This window comes from Lampetra planeri, chromosome 40 (assembly GCF_965212315.1).
Source record: "Lampetra planeri chromosome 40, kcLamPlan1.2.h2, whole genome shotgun sequence".
Classification (NCBI taxonomy): Eukaryota; Metazoa; Chordata; class Hyperoartia; order Petromyzontiformes; family Petromyzontidae; genus Lampetra; species Lampetra planeri.
The window spans coordinates 2550519-2573105 of record NC_136146.1 but is presented as its reverse complement, the minus strand read 5'-3'; the positions used below and the strand labels follow the sequence as shown (position 1 = coordinate 2573105).

General features: G+C 44.0%; 1 protein-coding gene across 3 annotated transcripts in view; it reads left to right on the top strand.

Moving 5' to 3' along the window:
- Positions 1-13111: 13111 nt before the first annotated feature.
- Positions 13112-22587, top strand: part of LOC144731722 (uncharacterized) — a 69725-nt gene continuing 60249 nt past the window's right edge. For all 3 annotated transcript variants that reach the window (XM_078612917.1, XM_078612916.1, XM_078612915.1), the window contains exons 1-2: positions 13112-13303; positions 16805-18211. In XM_078612917.1, the coding sequence (XP_078469043.1) occupies positions 16916-18211 (1296 nt within the window). In that variant the 5' untranslated portion in view covers positions 13112-13303; positions 16805-16915. The remainder of the gene's footprint in view (positions 13304-16804; positions 18212-22587) is intronic.

Here is a 22587-nt window from a genome sequence, read left to right as displayed (position 1 = left end):
AGCGTGATAGGCTAGCGGGGTGAGAAGCTAGCAGAGTATACAGAGAGAGAGAGAGAGAGTCCGTGACAGGCTAGGAGAGCGGGGAGTAACAGGCTAGCGGAGGAAGAGAGGAAGAGTTCGCGACGGGAGAGCGTGGTGATGAACAAGAGGAGCGTCCGTGTGGGATGCTGTGAATAAAGTGACACAGGAGAGAAAGACGAAGTTTTTCCTCGTGAATAAACACCACACTACACAAGTATGAGTCATGATATTGGTTGTGAAAAGCGTGTAAAATGAAGGATGACTATGGATATTTATTTAACTCTAAACGACCTATAAGATACGATGCCTATTCACAGCAGGCTGGCGCAATATTTTGAGCCAAAGTAAACATAAACGCCACAGCTGAGCCACTTCCACGACGTGACGTGTATTATTTATTTAAAATTGAACTCTACGGAATCTTAGCACACAACATTGACGTCGTCCTGTTTTTACAATTGGACATTTTCCACAACAGAAAAGGCCATCTGTCTTTTCAGACTTACCAGCACTTAACTCTGGGACGGCCGTACTTGGGAAAATTCTACATTTAGCGCAGCGTTCGAGCAAGGTCATTGGACGGCCCGATCAGTCATGTGGGATATTTTGCGTGTTATCCAAAGCCATCCGCTGTTAAGAATTGCACTTAAAGAGACGCTGCATGCAGAGGCTCAGCCTGGTTGTAGATCGACGTGAAATGAGGTGGAAAGAAATAAATTATTTTCAAAGATGCACTACTGCTATCATCCTCGCTGTACAATGCCTGAAGGTGTTCATTGATTTGTATTTTTTAGACATTGTGCCAGGGGCTTTAGATTCCCCGCAGGAAGGAGGCAAAACAAAACTAGCACGTCAACATTCCACGTATGTATTCAATCTTCAACCCTATTGCTACAGACAAGCCGGAAAGATGCCCTGCATCCTCATGGACGTCGATACAGTAACTCTGTCAAGGACCCGTGCTCATGGCACACTGGGTGAGACTCATCCGGCTGTGAATGTTTTCTGTGACCAAGGCATTGCCTGTACACTTACAAGGTCACATTAATGATTCTGTGCTGCAGCGTGGAATCTTCTTCGCGTTCGTGAGACGGCTAAAGCCAGAGGGGCTACCCTCGTGTAATATGCCGCAGATGCCGTGGTCATCGAATGCTGTTTGCAGGAATGGCCCTTGATGTTGGGTTTATGATATTTTGTTATCATCGTTATGAAGGTTGCATACTCTAGGTCTCAATGAGTCTCCAGACTCTCTTTCAGGAGGGTCCTGGATGAGTAATCCAAATTTAGTAATTTTCAAGTAATTATCTTGCATTGGGATGTTTGGCCAATACCAGATACAATTTATGCTTTTTTTACTATGTGGGGAAACCGGAGAAAATTGCGCAAAGCTTGCAGAACAGGGGGAGAACATACAATCTCCACACAGACTCGAGTCTGGAATCGAACCTAGGTCGTTGTTGTTGTGAGGTGCAAGCGTTACCACTGCACCACCCTGACGATTAGCCAAATAGTGCATGCGTGTGCGTGGCACTGCAAGCAAGTTGAGAGCTGGTACACCAAGGGTCGCCAGCTGCCCAGGTTTGACCTGGAGGGTCCAGAAATTGACCTCTGTGTTCGGGCAGCAGAAATTTATTTGTACCTCGATCTGGTACTGGGAATGTGCTGAAATTTCTTCCAGAGCTGTGCCGCAGTGGATAGTGCACTGCAGTGGAAAATGCAACGCCGTGACCCCAGCAATTTAGGTTGAATTCACAGTCACGGCTAACGCCAATCGTAAATAAAACTAATTTTTGTATTTTACCAGGTAAGGCCCACTGAGCTATATAGCTCTTGTTTCAGATGCGACCTGGCTATCACAAATGATAGCGCAACGATTGGAATCGTACATAAATGACATTTATAACACAGATCAGTGGAAAAATCTCAATATTTATTTTATTTTATTATTCTTTTTTTCTACTTTTCATAACAGCTGTTTTCATTGGAGTATGACAGGTGAGGCTCTGCTTCCCCTGACCGCACGTCCCTGACCCCCCCCCCCCCTCATTAATAATCATGAGCAGGTGACGTCACTCCACATGGAGCACCCTCCCCCCTCATTAATAATCATATAGCAGGTGACGTCACTCCACATCGAACAGCCCCCCTCATTAATAATCATTACAAGGTGACGTCCTCTAAATGGACCCCCCCCCTCCCCATTCATAAAATTAGAAGGTGACGTCACTCCACATGGGGGGGGGGGGGGGGCGAGGCGCCTCCTCCCCCCTCGGCGTCAACTCACAACCCTCACTACAACGGCAGAACCCTCACGTCACGCGATCTCCGTAACGCTATTGAGACATTGAAGTAAAAAGGATGTCATGATGAACAAAGGATTATAAATTCTAGATTTGAAGCTTTCGTGACTGCAAGGATTCATACTCTTAGTTTGTTTTGGTAAAGTCACGTAGGTAAAAAATGAAATTAAAATTAATAAAAATAAAATAATAAAAATCACGACGTTTCGGAGACTTGTGTTGCCTCCGAAACGTTGTGATTTTTATTATATTATTTTTATTAATTTTAATTTCATTTTTTACCTACGTGACTTTACCGAAAAAACTAAGGGATTATAACCTTTAAATTAACTAAGTCTGTGTCACCGCGCCCTTACAAATTGCACACGCATTGATGCAATGAATATCGCGCTCTGCTTTTCGCTTGCAAGTTTCACATTTACTGCAATGCGCCCGTCCTTGGACGGGCAAAAGGCTAGTTAATATATAATTGGCTTATATTAATACTGTATATGCTCATTATATAGTTATACGCAGTAGTTTGAACTAGGATAGCACTTTATGAAAGCCGAATCCGAACTTAATGATTAATCTTTCAAAGATGCGTCACAACAAGCCCCACAGTGACTGGGGTGTGATTACCCTCCTTGCCACGCAGTTGAGAATTTTAGAAAAACGCTCACAAGCAAAAACTACAGAACGTATTACATGGAAATACGTTGCTTGATCAAACCGTGGCATATTTAGTGACTATGGTACTCTTTTTTATTACAGTGGATTCATGTTTACCAAGGACATGCACTCGAGTAGTCTGCTGTCGTGTGACAGACATTTTAATTAAAAGCTCATATTGTACGGTTCAAGGAAGCAAAAGAAACGTCACTCCGATTAACGCAAGTGCTTGAATCCAGTGCGTGACTTAATCCGCAACCACAAACTTAGACTGTGCAGCTCGGCATATTCACGGTGTATTTCCTTCGGAATGTATTGAGACGACTGGTTTTTTCTTTGTCACCGTGTGACTTCTCGTGAGGGTTGTGCTAGGGCACCGCATTCTCGCGATGATAAGAAGCTCCAGAAAGCAAAACGCACCCCAAATCTTGTGCCCGGTGTCAAACACATTCCTGCGGAGGGAGCTGGTAGGAACGTTGGGTTGCACGGTCAATGGCCAGGGTCAACGGCGGCGTGGTGTATTCCGCAAATATGCCCGACTGAGGGCGGGCACAAGCCGGCGTGAGTAGGTTAAACGTTGAGTTTGATAAGGGCACCACGGGGTGGCCAGCCCCTCCCCACCCAGCCCCACCCCTCCCACCCCGCACACAGCCCCACCCTCCAATCCCCACCCTCCCCACCCAGCCCCTCCCCTCCCCACTCAGCCCCTCCCCACCCTCCCCTCCCCACCCAGCCCCACCCTCCCCACCCAGCCCCTCCCCACCCTCTCCACCCAGCCCCTCCCCTCCAAAATATTGCTATAAAATACATTTCTGTTTATATGATTGTGGTTATGGTTGTACTTTCTTAATCCCTAACCTCTGCCATTACATACAATGAAACAAGACAAGGTATAAAAGAAAAAACAGAGCAATGTAATACAATACACTTTTAAGCATTGTTGTAAAAAATGAATAAAAAGTCCATCCTAATTGTTAGTGATTTTTTTTTATTTTAGGCAGGAAATGGCAGGAAATTCGTTTTCAAATTTAGATGTTTTTTTCTGGGGGGACCCCTAGACCCCCTGGAAGATTTGCTCTCCCCCAATGTTGACTCCATGGTTACGGCCTTGCTTGTAAGTACAGTGAAGCTGATAGTTTTTCAAAAACCAAGACTACAACAATTTACTGTACTCAACATTGAATGCATATTGAATATGTACTGAATTGATTCATTACGTCCCCGCGCCCCCTTTCGCACGTGAAGGGCTCACAAGTGACATCATCACATCTATCCCCTGATGATGCTAGTTGTAATTGCTGGCGAAACGTCGTACATGTTGTGTATTTTCTCTCCAACACACCGATGTGCTGTACTAGTGACGAATTGGCATGTTCTGTTTACGTGACACACCTTACTAATTTGCTGTCGGGTAGTGGCGGGTTTAACGACGCAATTATGTTTACGCCATCAAACACAAAAACAAACCTGGATTATGAATGATATTGGTCGCGAAAGCCTATGTGTTAAACTACTGTACTGAAACGATTTCTTACAGTGTATCGTACCTATGGTTTCCATCAATTACATTAACCTCAGATGAAGATTGCAAAATTTGAAAGCCCAAGTTGATTTCAAAGCAATTTATTTTTCGGTTTGTGCAACATTTGGTTGTGTGTTGCCCTTTAATCGTGTTGTCTCGCTGACAATCACATGGTAAAACTGAAAGCAATGAATTCAAATTAAGAAATGAAATCCTAGCAGTGACAGTGATAAACCAGTAATGGTGAGGACACGTTGATGAATTAACATTAAAGAACAGACCCAGACTTTTATTTCATATTTACAATACTGTAGTAACCACTGACATTAAGGCACTTGCTTCTAATATGTGATTTTCGGTACTTGGTTATTTGACGAGCAGTATTGTTAGGTTGGAGAGATATCTTGTCCTTTGGACAGGAGCACTATATAACATTTAATAATCTTCCAAATGATATAGCCGAGACTTAAAACGAACACGATTTTTTTTTCATCTCATCAGCTTTCAGACGGACTCAGTTGCACACAGCGAAACCCACTTTGCGAGAGTTTGAAAGGTTCGCATGGCCACGTTAGTTCGAAACATCAAGCTCGCTGCCAGAGCCATTGTTGAAAATAAAATAATTCTTCTTGGTTCTTTCGGTAAAGTCACATGGAAGGGAAATAATAAAATTATAAAAATAAAACATAATAAAATACAATTCTTACGACGTTTCGGCCACAACGCAAGCAGCCGTCCTCAGGTGAAGAACATGTCTGTCGGAAAGACAGCGTCTGAATGAACTTTCATTGTGGCCGAAACGTCGTGAGAATTGTATTTTATTATGTTTTATTTTTATTCTTTTATTATTTCCCTTCTACGTGACTTTACCGAAAGAACCAAGAAGATGAATCCCTGCAGTCACGAAAGCTTTAAATCGAAAAATAAAATAATTATTTTGACATTTTAAAACATGTTTGTCTCGGGGGACAATTCAATGGCATTGTGGGACGAGATGCAAAACCACCAACTGGCACATAGCCAGGTCAAACTGCTTGGCAAATGTGAGAACAAACAAATCAATTTAGTCCGTGGTCTGGAACCAACGCATGAACTTTGGAATACTTTTTCTTGCCCTTTTTTACGACAACCTTATTCCGATTGTACAATGAACATCATGTCACGTGTTGAGCAATAATTTCGTACAAATTTCAGGACACTGCATCACCCCGTGGTTGAGAATGGTCCGCAGAAGGAGACATTTCAGGACACTGCATCACCCCGTGGTTGAGAATGGTCCGCAGAAGGAGACATTACAGAACAGCTTCTGAGATCCCTTCAATTGGGCCTTTGTCTACACCAGGGATCAGCACTTTCCCACCCACTATGCTGCGAAGAGGAATTCTCGTCGCCTGGCAGTCAAACCAATATTTTGAAATTTCAGAGTTGAAAATTTGCTGCGTTAAATGCAAAAACTATATTTCACATAATGCGTTTTTTGTATTGTTATTGGTGACTGGGATGAGACCATCACCTCACTAAACTTCATAGGCCTTTGTGTCTCGAGAGAAATTTATTTTGCGCCTTACGAGGTCAGCTCTAGGTTTTGCAGCGCCTAGAATGACTTAGTAGGCCAATCCTTGAGTGGCAATCCTTGCCACAGAAATTGCAAGTGAATGCGGTGGCAGCTCTAGAGGTGTTTGTTGCTTGTTCTTTACGTCGCTCCCTTTTTGTCTGCCAAGCGGTGCGTCTTTTGTCCTCGCCTCTCCTGAGGCCTGTTTTCACAGCCTGCTGCCAGCTGAGTCGGTCACCGGCAGTTTTCTCCCAGTCATTTGGGTTGATGTCGCAGCTCTTCATGTCCCGTTTACAGACATCTTACTACACTCAGAATCTCACTGATGCCAGCTAAGCTCTCCGGCCTTTGAGCCACTTTATCACCATGAGTTGTGGAAATGTTCATGAATCACATCGTCACAGATATTTCGGTTTGGAATTGGTGCATCCACAGTTGTTGACTGTCCAACCGAGGGAAAGCAGGCAGTTAAAAAAAACACACTCAATGAAAAGCTAGGTAATGTGTTACGTCAATTTGAACATTAAGCCATTGTAGACTCGTGCAATGAAAACATTGATAATCAATGTTATTGAGTGCGCATTGTATACAGGGGTGCAATTATGTATGATTTCATCACTTTATATTGATTATCGAGATCTATGCATTTAGTTATACATGTAATAATGAACGTATGTTTTTTCTTGTATATAAATGTGGTATGTAATTGGTTCACATGACACTTCCGGCCACTGCAGGCTGTTGCCTTCCCACTGTGTTAAGCAAGGGACCGATTATTAATTATTTAATAAAATCACCACGCTGATTTGTGACACTTCATTGAATCGCGATGGTAGCAAATCATTACAACCCTGATTATAAACTAATTTTAACCCTCAGGTCTTTAAGAAACGAATGTGTGTCGCAGTGGGCGTTCACGTGATTAAAAGTTTATTGGAGTCGCAAAATGCTGAAACTTCGCTGTGCAAGATCGCAACCCCTCCTGACCTACACTGTCACGTGCACTCGCTGAAAGAATGCCCAATTGTGGCCTAAAAATAACCATTGCAAACACAAAGTGTGTGGAAGTGCTCCTGGGATTTCATGAAATGCAGGTTGCTCAGGACCTATTAATTAAAACAATACATACGTGGACTTCAAAAATAGGTTTGAATGCCCATAGTGTTGCCCCTGGCTCTTGTGGGGTTTCTCCAGGCGGTCCGGTTTCTTCCCACAAGGTGTAAACACATTCCTGCGGAGGGAGCTGGTAGGAACGTTGGGTTGCTCGGTCAATGGCCAGGGTCAACGGCGGCGTGGTGTATTCCGCAAATATGCCCGACTGTGAGGGCGGGCACAAGCCGGCGTGAGTAGGTTAAACGTTGAGTTTTATAAGGGCACCACGGGGTGACCAGCCCCTCCCCTCCCCTCCCACCCCCCACCCAGCCCCACCCTCCCCACCCAGCCCCTCCCCACCCTCCCCTCTCCACCCAGCCCCACCCTCCCCACCCAGCCCCTCCCCTCCCCTCCCACCCCCCACCCAGCCCCACCCTCCCCACCCAGCCCCTCCCTACTCTCCCCTCCCCACCCAGCCCCTCCCTCCCCACCCAGCCCTTCCCTGCACGACGGACGGACACAATAATCCCCTGTTGGGCTGGTGTAACCAGGAGGTTCCTACCAGTATTAACACTCATTAATTGGCTGAAAAACATCTTAATATTTGCGCACGTCCGTATGTCGGGATATTGTGCAGTTGTGAGATGCAGTTTGCAATGAATGATGCTTTGCGAAACACCGACGATTATTATTATTAATGTCTGCACTTACAAACAATTGCGTGAACGCTTATCGCGCGTAGAGTTGCAATAGGCGCGATATGCAAAGCCACGAAGACTGTGTTTCAGAGCTTAATACATGAGGGGGAGAGAAGTGGCCGCCGTTTGTAGCGCGCTGCGTTTTGAACCTGGCTCCATCAGTTTGATTCTCGGGCCACAGCTGACATCGACTGGGAAGTGATAAGTAAACATACCTGTGAACCCCTTAATGTCAGTGCCTACATTATTACAGACCAATTCAGACCTTATTGGTCACCCCGTGCCCTTATACATCTCAACGTTCATCCTACAAAGTCCCATCACAAGGGAGAAACACAAATAGACCATAACATGTTTTTGCCCGCATTGAGACGGTTGTACGCCAAATGGACCTACAAACGCAGTTTCCCTGTAGTACAAGAATTCGGGTAAACCGTATGGGTAGACAGGTATGAGTCAACCAGTCTTGGGTACCCTCCCTTTACTGACACGCATTGACCACTGCAATGAAATATGGTCCAACAAACCACGTAAATGAGAGATTATGGGGAGATATTCATCTGGTAGTGGATTGTCTAAGGGCTGTGGCAATGATTAATGATGATAATAATAATACAGCAGTATCAGACTGCATTCATAAAGAAGTTAATGGATGTATTTCGGTTGGGTAGTAACACGTATATATGTAAATACCAATGTAATAATAATAGTTCACGTACATTTTCTAATTCACCACTACAGTAACATACCGTGTTGTCATGGGGATTTGTTAAGTGTATAAATATAAATATTCCAACGTGATTCCGATAGTTGTATTAATCCCATTGGGGCATTTAATATAGATTCCAGATGTCTTAAGGTTTTTATTTATTTTTCGGCCCAAATTTGTATAAAACTAAATTTGGTCTTAATTCACATAAGTTGTCAGTTTTTTTCTGATTGTTGCAACCAGGTCACAGCAACTTAGAGCAAACCTTCAACACTATTTTAGAGGACATGTTAGGAGTAAATAACAGGCCAAAGGAATAGAATGTGTCTCATTATATTTGATAAATGACAGTGCTTTAACAGTAATTTTCTATTTATATTAATAGCAAAACAATGTGTACTACATCAATGTGAATAACAGCTGAGTCACGATGTCGAATTGCATCAACTGAATATAACATCTAAACCAATGGTCCGATTAACATTGCAATATTGAATTTCACAGTGAACTGATCGTTGAGAAAACAGACTCAATTCACATGGGAGTTTTCAGAATTGTAAGCAACCATTAAATGCACACAATGTAGGCAACGTTTTAGCATTGTAAAACTGCAATTGTACTTAATTGTTGTGCTTTTCCATTTTAAGTGGCTATTATTGGACTATTAAGCACAGAAAATGGTTAAATACTCTGACATCTTAATTTGCTAGCGAATGTCATCATCACATCACAAGATGAAAATAAATTGCACGAAATCAGTTCCATGATAAATACAAGGAACATTTAAAAGCACGACTATTGTAGGGAAACTGTCAGAAGTACTATTTATAATTGCAGGTGCAAAGAACAAAGAACAACCACAACGCCATTATTATTTGATAGCGAATGTGAATTTATATTTATGCGATCTAACCCAGAAAAAAACCCTCTATTATGGTTCTAATTACTGTAGATTTGAAAATAGCGGTCTGATATATGCAAGATGAACTTTTGCAGAAAAAAAAAGGAGTGTTTTAGAAAAACCTTTGGAAGACCACATCACAGAGCCAGTGCAGTAATTGATGTAGCCTTTTCAAGTGCTCTGCTATAATGTCAATAAACCCTCGGAGTTGGAATAAGTCAAATGAAGTGAAATACCAAATGCAAAATACAATAATATTTTATTCATTTTTTAGCAGTCAATGATGACCGGGTGGAGATTATCAACTTGCTATACTTGATAACATCATTTAAGCAAGAGTGGCTGAAATTCCCCATCAAACCCAGGTTCTCGGCTATGCTGGCCCTGCGTTCAGACACATTCATGGAGAATTGACAGATTCGGGCGCGTCGTGTCTTGACAAGAAGACAAAACCTGCGTGTCAGATTAAAAGCCGGCCACCAACATATCATGAGGACATTCAAGAGACATGTATAAGCTTCGTATGACATGAAGCTGTAAGTAATGACAACTGATGGACACAACTAATCATAGGATGACAGTTAATAGAAGACACGCATCAGTCAAATATTATATTGATTCATAACCAGGTGGTGTGCCTATAACAGCACGTCAGTCTTGCAAAGGGAGACTAATGGACACACTCAGATTTGCAGCAACCTGTAAACATGCGACGGGTCAACGTTGGCATGCAACTCGATCCATTGGAGAATCGTTGGTCCAACGTTCCATATTTGCCGTGAAGGGTTCATGTAGGATGCACCTCCGATAAGCACGGTTGGCTTTGCACGGTGCAAATGTTCAAAATACGTACGTACAAATGTTCAAGGGATGACATTAAATCAGTGGAAGCCAGTGACAGTATTTACTCAGGAAAACCACATTGCGTGTCAAGTATTTATTTTCAGGAGGGTCCTGCTACAGTATTGGAATGTTGGCAAGTTGAGGTTTTGAAGGAGTTATTTGGCAAACTAAACTCCAAATTGAATAATTTAAACGCACTGACTTAACGACGATGTGCTGATTCGGGTTATTTTATTGCGTAATTTTCCATTGCTAAAAACAAGGTATAGTCGTTGGTACTGGTCAAACATCCAATTGCATTAAACAATTGCAAATACCCAGCAGCAATATCGTTCCCTGGTAGTAAAACTCTCCCCACGGCCCACCTCCTGAATACGAGTCTTCAGACTCAGTGAGCCTTTTCTGAGTAAATAAGAGCAATACTAATGATGATGATGAAGAAAAGCATCTAAAATTATACTTATCTATGTTATCCACCCCATATATTTGTATGTTTATCAAAGTGGTAATATAAAATGTTATCGAATTATATATTAAAAGTACTTGTTACTTATAGGGTAACTCGCTTTTTGTCCGTCCAAGGACGGGTGCATTGCAGTAAATCTGAAACTTGCAAGCGAAAAGCAGGCCGTGATATTCATTGCATCAATGCGTGTGCAATTTGTAAGGGCGCGTGACACAGACTTAGTTCATGTAAAGGTTATAATCCCTTGTTCATCATGACGTCCTTTTTACTTTGATGTCTCAACATCGTTATGGAGATCACGTGACGTGAGGGTTGTGAGTGGACGCCGAGGAGGGGGGAGGAGGCGCCTCGCCACCCCCCCCCCAATGTGGAGTGACGTCACCCGCTAATTATATTGAATGGTAGGGGTGTCAGTTTGGAGGACGTCACCTTGTAATGATTATTAATGAAGGTGGTTGTTCGATGTGGAGTGACGTCACCTGCTCATGATTATTAATGAGGAGGGGGGGGGGGGTGACCATTTGGAGGACGTCACCTGCTCATGATTATTAATGAGGGGGGCTGTTCGATGTTGAGTGACGTCACCCGCTCATGATTATTAATGAGGGGGGCTGGTCAATGTGGAGTGACGTCACGAGCGTTAAGGACATTCCTGGGTGATTATAATAGGTATATGCATTGCAAAATGTGTTCTTTTTAATGTCAACGATTTCATTGATAAACAGTAACGTATCAACGTTAGTGAAATTTAAAAAGTCCACATTTATGACTGCAGTAGATGCAATGCTGCGTGTTAATACTATTCTGGTACGAGGTACAGCATATTGTCATTAATGTACGATTGCAATGTATGAATGGACATACTTGGATTCGCTGTACAGGTTTTATTTTGGAAACAATTGCGCAATATTGTTGCATTGTATTCAAGACAATTGTGGATGGCTTAGGCACCGGGAAAGGGAATTCTTCACCTAGCAGTGGATCGAGAATGACGCACGTGCTACGGCTGCTGACGTCATCACGTAAATTATAACTCGTGATGTAATGCGCAACCATTAGCGGATATGACGTCATTTACAAATTTACAAAAGTCATTTTACAAATTGGCATAGCATTTCATTTATTGCAGAATGTATACGAACAGCTACGGTTATTTATTAGTGAACTCGTAGCAAATATAAACATATAAATCAAATACTGTATACAATAAATGTTCTTTTAGCCACGCCTTTTCCGTTATAGTTGATGGGGGGGGGGGCAGAGGTGGAAAAAACTGATTCGTGAAGCGACTTCTCAACTGAATTGATTCATTAATCGATTCCTCTGGTGTTTATATTGCTCTGGCCATCGAATCGATAGTGTATGCATGGCGATTTAATAACATCCACGGACACGTCCGATCTATGTGAGCACATCGCATGTAACGTTATAGAATCGTAAAAATAAGTGGTTTATGGCGGTCGAAATCGATGCAAGAATGAATCGCGGGCCAAGGAGTGAAATCGGAGAATCCTTAGATGGCTCGAGTTACGTGTGACCCCCTCCCCTCCATCCCTCAACACACCCCCCACCTACCCCCTCCCCTCCATCCCTCACACACCCCCACCAGGCAATCCCCCCATCATCCCCCTCCCATCAATACCCCCATTCCCTCAACTACCCCCAAAGCCCCCCTTCAATTCCCCCCCTCATACCCCTCCCCTTAATATCCCCCTCCCCTCAATTCCCCCCTCCCCTCAATTCCCCCCTCCCCTTAACCCCCCATCATCCCCCTCCCGTCAATATCCCCCTCCCCTCAACCATCCCCAAAGCCCCCCCCCCCCTTCAATTCCCCCCCTCATACCCCTCCCTTCAATTCCCCTTCCCCCTCAATTCCCCCCTCCCCTCAATTCCCCCCTCCCCTCAATTCCCCCCTCCCCTCAATTCCCCCCTCCCCTTAACCCCCCATCATCCCCCTCCCCTCAATATGCCCCTCATTCCCTTCCCCTCAATTCCCCCCTCCCCTCAATATACCCCTCATTCCCCTCCCGTCAATCACCCTTCTTAGCACCATCCCCACCCACTATCACTCACGTTCCACCGGCGGCGTCAATCTGACCAATCATGTTCGAGCGGCCACGCTCTCGACCAATGAATGGGCTCCTATATACAGTAGCCCCGCCCTATTTTAGACATCTGCTAGAAGGGGGGATGGGGTGCCAAACCGGTGAGCACCCCCCCACCAGATTCTATCGCCCGTTCAACCAATGAGCGGGCTCGTACACGCGTAGTCCCGCCTTTTTTTACTGCCCCTCCCCCATTATCGGGGTGGCCCCGCCTACCCGCGCGCGCGCGCCCTCAGTAGTGGGTGGCCGGCGTAGCTCGCGCGCGCTCTCTGGCAGCTGCGGCGTTGGCTTGGCGCAGCCCGTAACAGCAACAATATAACACGACTCCAATAGAAGCAATTCGTTACAGATAACGTTCACAACGGTAAATAAGCAACGTAATCGTAGAGAAAACGATTAATGTCGTTTGTTGATATAAGCGGCATTCGACGCGGATGTAAAACGTGAGTATATTGTTTGCTATGAAAAGTATATTTATTTATTTTACCTCATTGTGTGGTGGGAGTAGTACAAAGCATTTTAGACTCGTAATACTGCTTAACAGTGATACTTCCTATTAGAGTATAATTAATCTAATGATCATAATCGAACGATTGCTGTGTTACGGTCGGAGGAGATGGAGTATAGTTTTAGTGGTTTCTAGAAATCTATAAAGCTTAAGTGATGTTTGACATGCTCTCGAAACCCTTGTCCCATTCACTTGATTGATCCGAATGTTTTTAACGTTTTAATTTGTAATTGTAAATACGTTGCACAGATGCACGTGTGTGTTCACATGTGCATCCTTCATTGATGCAAGTTAAATGTTCCTTTTTAAATTGTAGATATATATTTCATAAGGAGTACTGACGACGTACTGTAGTGTATTTACATTAACAACTGTAGCTAGTGTGTGTAATAATATAACTTGCGTTTAATGATCATGTTTAGCAGCTATTCTGATAGTCCATTGTTTGACCATACTTCACATTGGTTAGACACGGGACCAAAGAAAGTATAGTGCGTACAGTATAACAGTTCATTTTCTGCATTTCTGTCACAATGCCTTGGTTATAAATAATCCTTATCAGCAAATGAAATCCGCGTGGGTTACGCGTGTTCATGACACACCTATCTAATTGGTTATTTAATTGAACCCGCGAGAAACCAAAACGGATCTTCTCCCATAGCTACACAGCAGCTACTTGTCCACGACTTTCATACCTGTCAAACCCCTTATCATTGCGCTTTATTAAAGGACAATTCAGACCGTATTGGTCACCACGTGCAGCTTATGAATATCAACGTTCATCCTACAGAGTCCCATCGCAATGGAGAAACACAAAAAATAGACAACATTGTTTTGCCCGTGTTGAAACGGCTGTACGTCGCCGTATGGACCTGAAAACTCAATTTCCCTGTACAAGAATAAGGGGTATAAACCGTGTGGGTTGTTTGTTTGTTCATTAAACTTGAGCAAGTGTGCCACAAGGTTGATGACATGTGATGTTTTAAACAGGAGGCTATGCTGCGCACGTGCATATTGTATGAGTAACACTTCTATGCAACTACGGGTTCGGGGAGTTTTAGTTAATGTAAACTTAAATAATATATATCGATAAGGATGTATAAAAAATACTGTATGTATACAGTGCTTTAAAAAGCGATTGGAATCAACACCAGGATATGCTTACAGGTTTTTTTTCTTCTTCTGGGAATAAGTGAACAGGATTTGGTGAATAAGTGCAAACATACGGTGTGTTTTATTTGTAGAATTCAAGTGATTTGGCCTGTTTATAAGTAAAGAAACGAAGCCAATTGGTAAATGCTCATTATGTAGACAAATCCAGCCTCAATCTTCTTCTGGGAATTAGTGAACAGGATTTGGTGAATAAGTGTAAACTTACGGTGTGTTTTATTTGTAGAATTTAAATGATTTGGCCTGTTTATAAGTAAAGCAAAAAGCCAATTAATAAATGCTCAATATGTAGACAAAGCCAGCCTCAATCTATGAGCTTTTGCTACGACCAAATCACCCTGATTGCCCTCCCAATTTCTGATCTCAAGATATTTCAAATACATACCTGTCAACCCATACGGTTTATATCTCGTATTGTACAGGGAAATTGGGTTTTCAGGTCCATACGGTGGCGTACAGCCGTTTCAAAACGGTAACATTGTTCGTGTCTTTGTTTGTGTTTCTCTCTTGTGATGGGACTTTGTAGTATGAGCGTTGAGATGTATAAGGTGCACGGGGTGACCAATACGGTCTGAATTGGTCTGTAATAAGGTAGGGCACTGATAAGGGGTTGACAGGTATGCAAAGATGTGTGTGTGTAATGTAAAACATGTGCATTGTCTTTCGGCAATTCTGGTTCTTCCCACATTCCAAACATTCATGGACTTAGCCAAATGAGCACAATGCGGCCAGAGACCCTATTGGATAAAAGAGTCTTGGAACTCAATGAGGATTTCCTGAATGAATTGTTCTAAAACGGCTTTATTATTTATTAAATGCAGCTTACCAACAACACTCACCTCGTTAGAGTCTGCGGTACTGTACTGTGCACACACACACACACCTCGAGTGTAGCATGGCGCAACCAGCTGTCTTTAATGAGCTGTTACTGCTCCTAGACACGACCCCCTTTTGCCGCGGCTCATTCATTCACTCACCCATTAAAGTCCAACGTGTGTGTGTGTGTTACCGTCCTCCGCACACGTGTGTAACACGGCACTGTACAGCGTGGTGTGGTCGACCATCCATATCATTTCTAATCTACAACTTGGGAGGGTGGTTATTGGAGCGTACGCACAAATTGGCTGTCGTTTGTGTGCGTCTGCTGCCTTTTTAGATTCGTTTGTCAACTATTGATTAAATTGCGTCTCTGTTTCGATTCTCGCGTGCAGCGCGATGATTACGATGCCCACCGTCGTTTACACAACAGGGCAATCATTTACCGAGTCACAATTACGGTACCTGCCTTTCAGAAGGTGGGGAGTTCTCTCTTCACCGGTGGGATGACAGACAACGTTGCATTGCAGTGCGCACGCGATTGAGTGCACGCTTAGTGTGGAAGGGAAATCCACCGGGCAATTTATGTGACTGGATGTTTTGTCGTTGTTGTTGTTGTTGCAAGAATGTAATCCTGCTGCCGTGCTCACATCTATCTCCTCGCCACCGTGGAAACACCGTGTGGTGTTTGCTGTTGTTGTTGTCTGTTCAGTCATTGCAGTCACTGCGGTATGTAGTGAATGCACTTAGCTGTGTTGCCTGGCACGTTATCTCGCGGTAGAGTGGTGTTTGCTTGTTTATTACGGCTCAAGGGGGGTTAAAATCAGTTCCTCTGTACGCTTCGACTCAAAACGCGCATTTCATTTTTGTCCTGTCGTCACATCAGTGGACTGTATGTACATCAGCGCAATTGACGGAGCCGCATTGGACTAAATGTAATATTTAAAAAATTATTGCAAAAAAACCCACTGGCCTTTGATTGCAAATTATATGCACACATGTACACTAAACACAATTTACATGTATATTCTTCATGAGAGCATGACATTGTTTGAAGCGCATATCAGATCGTCGCTTTGGCCCATTGCCAACGCGAGTCCACGATACATGTGTAAGCGTCTGTTTATGGCCAATGCTAAAGGTTCACGTGACGTTTTTTTAAAAGCAAAATTGTATTTTCACCGAGATGTTATACGTTTATGATGACCTGCAGTAAAACATAATTTGGTCAATGCAGGTTACCGCTGGCATCTGTTTGTGTTTCTGTTGCATTTCACGTTTGTTTCTCGAGACTTACATGCGATGTACAGTATTTTTGTTGGTAAAAATATCATTAAACCATAGCCATTGTCTATTGCCATCCGAGGGTTGCAATACCCTCACTGAGATACTATTGCCGTGAGAGTTCTATAGGTATATTTGTTTTATTCTGTTTTATTTTCTTTGACAGATTCTGAGAATTCATCATGGGGCTCGGCTAAGGTAAACAAGGAAGGCTAGGTGGAACACCGTTCTATATCTACTGTCTAGTTGTATTATTTTCTTTAATTGTAAACGGGTGATGTCGCAGATAGAACAAGAACGACCATCTCGATCTCGGGAAAAGGCATCTCCTTCTGTAGCCCCGGCTACCACATCATCATCATTAGCATTGACATCACCACCAAATTTGGCATCATCACTGTCACCCCCAACATCGTCAGCATCATCACCATCGTCATTAGTGACGGCAATAGCAGCAGCAGCATCGTCAGCTGCAGCTGAGCCATCTCCTTACACAGCGTCATCATCATCATTGGCATCACCACGAATTTTAGCAATATTGCCATCACCACCAACATCAGCAGCAGCAGCATCATCATCATTGGAGACAGCAGGGGCATTAGCATTCACAGCCTCAGCGGCTGAGCGCAGACATGAAGAGGCGAGTGTAGCGGAGCCTCTGAGGAGGTCTCGCCGCACCGCCCGTGCCGGCATGCCGAAGCGTTGTGCCTCTCTCTCCTCGTCGTCTGAGACGATGGCGACGGCGGTGCCACAGGGCGTCCCCGTCCCTGAGAGACGCGCGTGCGGAACGCGGCGCTCGCTCGACTCGACGTTGCGCAGGCCAGCCGCCTGGCCCTCCGCAGACCGACCCTTCGCCAGACGCGAGGACGCTGTGTCGTCGCTGTCACCGCCGGCGTTGCTGCCTCGGACGTGCCCGAAAGTGGGTCACGCGGCCCGGGGAGGGGCAAAGCCAGCGAGTCACGACGCACGCTGCCGGGCTACGGGCCATGATTCTGTCGGCGACGGAGGAGCGGAATCGGCCGCCGACGGTAATAGAGGGCGAACGAACGTTGATGACAATCGAGAGGTCGCGGACACTGGGGAGCAGGGATGTGCAGAAATTACGGGCGGGGACTGCAGCGATGTCAGAAACAACAACAACAGCGGGGGCAGCAATGGTAAGGCGAACAAGACCTGTGAACGACAAGCAGATGAGGTGCAGGAGGAGGAGGAGGAGAGCGGGGCCGTTTGTGCGGTGCTGCACGGGGATGCGTGCGAGTCTGATCGCGAGCCCGGGGTGCCCAGCCCGGTGTTCGTCCGCCGGCAGCAGCTGCAGGAGCAGCAGCAGCAGCAGCAATCGCAGTCGTCGGCTCGAAGGCGTTCCTCTAGCGTCGAGGCGGCCCTGGCGGATGCTGCGGCGGCCACGGCGAAGCGCGAGAAGGAGGAAGAGGAGGCGGAGATGAAGGCCATCGACACGTCGACTGACGGCCGCTTCCTCAAGTTTGACATCGAGCTGGGTCGTGGCTCCTTTAAGACGGTGTACAAGGGGCTGGACACGGAGACCTGGGTCGAGGTGGCCTGGTGTGAACTGCAGGTGAGGGCGTGCGACGGTGGTGGCGTGGGGAGAGATGGTTCGAGTCTGTTGATGTTTTCTGATGGTAATTCGAATTTAGTATATTTGGCATTTGTGCCATTAAGGCAGTATAAGGCTTTCACGAATTGACTAATTCACAAATGATTATAGTTTGGCTGTAGAAGGGAGATAGAGTTACGTGAATTTACCCACATAGCAACGAGATCGAGAGTGGTTGTTGGCCTTGTGAATTTGGTAATATAGGCCACGTAAAATGCACTAAATATATAGTGAGTAACAATCATTGACTTATTTGTGTAGGTGACCAGTTGGCTTGTAAGTTTAAGGTGGGATGGTGTTAGGCCTCCACCACCTCACATGGTTGTAATGTTTACGAAGATAATGTTATATATGCCAATGTAATCATCACATTCTCACCACTGAAGGTCACCCGGTGGCTAAATACTCAATCACTTAATTCGGCATCAATATATGACGTTTCGCTCAAGCTGCTTTGCGCTTCATCAGCTAAACCACCAATGTTGAGCCTTATTGACCATAATTAAATCAATTCATTGGCACATGTAAATATTATCTTTGTAAACATGACATTCTTGTTGGATGCTGGAGGGTTAATGACGATAATTTTGGTATAAGACTACCCTTTGTCTAGCCCTGAAAACAAACGTGGATCAGGTATTTTGATGTTAGTTCCTGAAGCGTATGGATTTTTCCCTGGGCGCTGCAGTTTCTTCCTGTATGGAAATTACTAATGAACCAACTGGACCAACATTTCAACCGTACTACGAAAGGTCTTGAGGTTCACTGTGGTTTTCCTGGAGCCATTCATTGCGGTTTGCTGCACCGCGCTGTTAAATTGGTGTGCTGCTGTTAGCAGCTGCAAAGTCCATTATCTAATGTGCGCACGCAGCGTGCATGTTTTATATTTACAGCATACAGTACACTGAATCTCTGAGAAAGTGCTGCTGCTTACTGCTTGTAAAAAAGAATTGCTGTCATTTGAAGTTGAATCGGGACAATTTATTCTGAAGTATTTGCTCTGCAAGTTTAGCTCAGCAAGGCACTCAGTGTTTTTCTATGTATGCGTGTATGGATAAAGTGGCACAGTGAAGGCTATACACACACTGTGTTTGGTGTGTGTCCGCTGAGTTCAAACTTTGTGAGAGTGTTGTGGTTATTTTAAAAGCAGGTTACAATTAAACTCCGGTGATTGATGGGCCCTTCAAAATAAGCATCACTTGCAGGAGTGTTACAGGAACGGATCGTTTTGCTGCTTTTGTGCCACCCTCTCCGCTGTCCAGACGTTGCGGCAATAAGCTGTCAGTCAGACTTGGAAAAACCATGCATACTTAATGATGAAAACACTAAACGCTCTACCTGACCACTGGGGTATTATGCAAGAATCAGCAGTACCTTTCCCATTTCTGAATATGTCGTAGGAATGTTTTGAGCAAAAACGTTCCATCGTCACATTAAAAAATATTAAATAATATATATTTTACCACTTAAATGTCCCAGCTCCCGTAAGGATGACATGAAGTATATGCCAACAAATTACGTATTGTTTGCAGGAATTCGGTGTCGCACTGCCCTGCAACAAAACAAAATCAAGTGCATTGGCTGTACTGCGGATTATGACTTTAGTGTGACGACTGTAATATGTGAAGTGTGAGATCATGCTTTAAATCTTCTTTACACAGAGCAGGATGCGATTGATTGGGGTTCTTGGTCTAGTGCGTAGTAAATTATGTCGGCGTGTATTGACATTTACAAACAGATATGACATCAGCTGGCATCGGTCTCCAATTATAATTAGTCACAGGGGGATCCTCTCTTTGTGATGTGGTTCCTTGAGAGGGGACATGATAACTTGAGCGATTATTTAAATATACCTTAAATGGTAGTATGCATTTTGATTGAAAGCTTCCGTGACTGCAGGGATTCATATTCTTGGTTCTTTTGGTAAAGTCACGTAGAAGGGAAACAATAAAATAATATGAATATAAAACAATACAAATTCTCACGACGTTTCGACTGCAACACAAGCAATCATCATCAGATTTCACACCTGATGATGATTGCTTGTGTTGCAGTCGAAACGTCGTGAGGATTTTTATTGTTTTATATTTTTCTTATTTTCTTATTTCCCTTCTACGTGACTTTACCGAAAGAACCAAGAATAGTAGTAGTATGCATGTTTAGAATTTCTGCAATTCCCCAGTCCTATTAATATATGAACAGCTGAAGGATGCCGAGTTTAAAGTATTTGTTTTAACTTAATATATGAGGAGCATTGTCAGTGGTGCGCTCATTGAGCTCCCTGATAATTAATCATTGTTACGCTCATTTTGCCCGCATATTGTCTGTATTGTGGTTCGATATTTCTTTGTAATATAATGTATGCCTATGGAGTGTTCATTGTAAGTGCTCTTTCTGAAAGCTTGTTTTTTTAATGAAAAGAGCTTCATGTTTTTTTAAAAAGGGTTTTCTTTTTATAACGCGACCAGCTGCTGTTTGCAGTGACACCTACCAGTGTTTAAACAAGCAAAACAAATGTGATCTTTACCACCATCTCCAGCCACATACCCGCCGCATCGATCAAAGAGACGTTATTTAAAAGTCCAACAGATGACAATTGTTGGTCAGCAATTTGCTCGTTTGCTCTTGTCACACAGACAGTCAGCGACTCGGGTTAAAATCACGGGCAGAAATACACAACAATGTATTGACTCCACCCATTTTTTTTCCTATTGTTGTTCGTAAAGCATATTTTTTGTTAGGCATTAGAAAGCGTTACTTATTTTAGAATATTACGCCGTGTGCGTCTATACTTATCTCGGGGTCAATGGGAACAAGAAAAAAAATCTGCATATTTTTTTTTTTAGCAGGATTTCGGATTGAAACCAAACCGGGTGGAGGCATTCAGAGATTCCACAAAAGGCAGACAAAGCATACTTGAATGATTTATCGTGTGCTGACAATGCTATTGCCAGGTGCGTCTCCCTTGACAGCGTTTCAGGACCAGAGCCAGCAACAACAAAAAAAATCCTTTTCCTTCCCCCCCCCGCCCCCTTTGCATGCGCCTCCAAAAACAGACTGTTGAGGCATATAGTGAGCACCTATGAAGGGCAGCATGGCACACGAGGGGGCGGGTGGCCAGCATCACACCCGACTGACTGCCTTTGTCTCCCTAATGGCGATGTTTACACACCGCACTAGGTACTCATTTGAGGCAGAGTCGACCTAGGGGTGGCCCAGGACCGGTTCAGATAATCGTCACTGGCGTTGGCCGTGAGCGGGAAGCAAACTCCGGTCGCCGGGTTCGTAGCGCAGCGCGCTAACCGCTACACCACCGCTCCCCCCACACACGCACACACACGCTCCACCGTAACAAAAAAAAGTTCGCAGCTGTAGTTTTCATTCAGAGGGCTTAATTTAGTGATGCTAATGCAATTCTCCTTCGAGGCTTTCAATTACAAGTTCAACCGGGTTCAGGGCTGGCTGCGGTTCAGACGCTTAATTATACGTTTTGATTGATTAGTGCGATTGCAATTATGCTAGAGCACTGTAGATCTCTTTTCCAGTTTTGCTGTAGCTCAATGTCACGTTCTTTATTCAGTTCAGCTTCAACACACGCTATTGGTTGAATGACTTATAAAAGGTCTGCTGTCAACAGAGCCTTGTCTCTGTGATCCTTCATCTGGTTAAATAATGGAAACTACTACTACTGTTACTGCTGTAGGTGGGCCATTTTTGTAGCACATTTTTTTACTTTGTATGCCAGCCATGGCATGAAAAAGGACGTGGATTAGAATTACATTGTGGTTGGTGCACCTGGATTTAATCTCAAAAGGGTATTATGCAGATGTACGTGGACTGGAATTGTTTTGCTTTCTAATTTATATTGTTGCCAAAAATTCATTATTTGTTGTATAACAAATGAACCTCATGGCGGGACACTGGGGTCCCATAAGCCCCCGGCTCTCGCATAAACTGCATTGCGACAACATTTCATGTCTGTTGAACGCCAACGATATGGCAATCTATTCCTCTCGACGAGTTCTACACAATGCGCTAATGAAAGTTTCAAAGTTTTGTTTCTTCTGCGCATTTGTCCTCGCTACTTCGCTTGGACGACATGACCACAGAATGATTAGCGCCAGGTGGGTCGCGGCATATATGCGCGCGGTGGGACGGAGTCGCCAATAATAAATGACTTAATTACCATTTTGAGTTCCGTTTATTCGGGACCCCGGGATCCCCGCCATAAGGTTCAAATGGCAATACAATTTTTTTATACTTTCATTTGAAGTGCTGAAGTTATGTTATTTTGTCCATTGGAGCCAAAAGATATGAATACCCAACCGAACAAACGT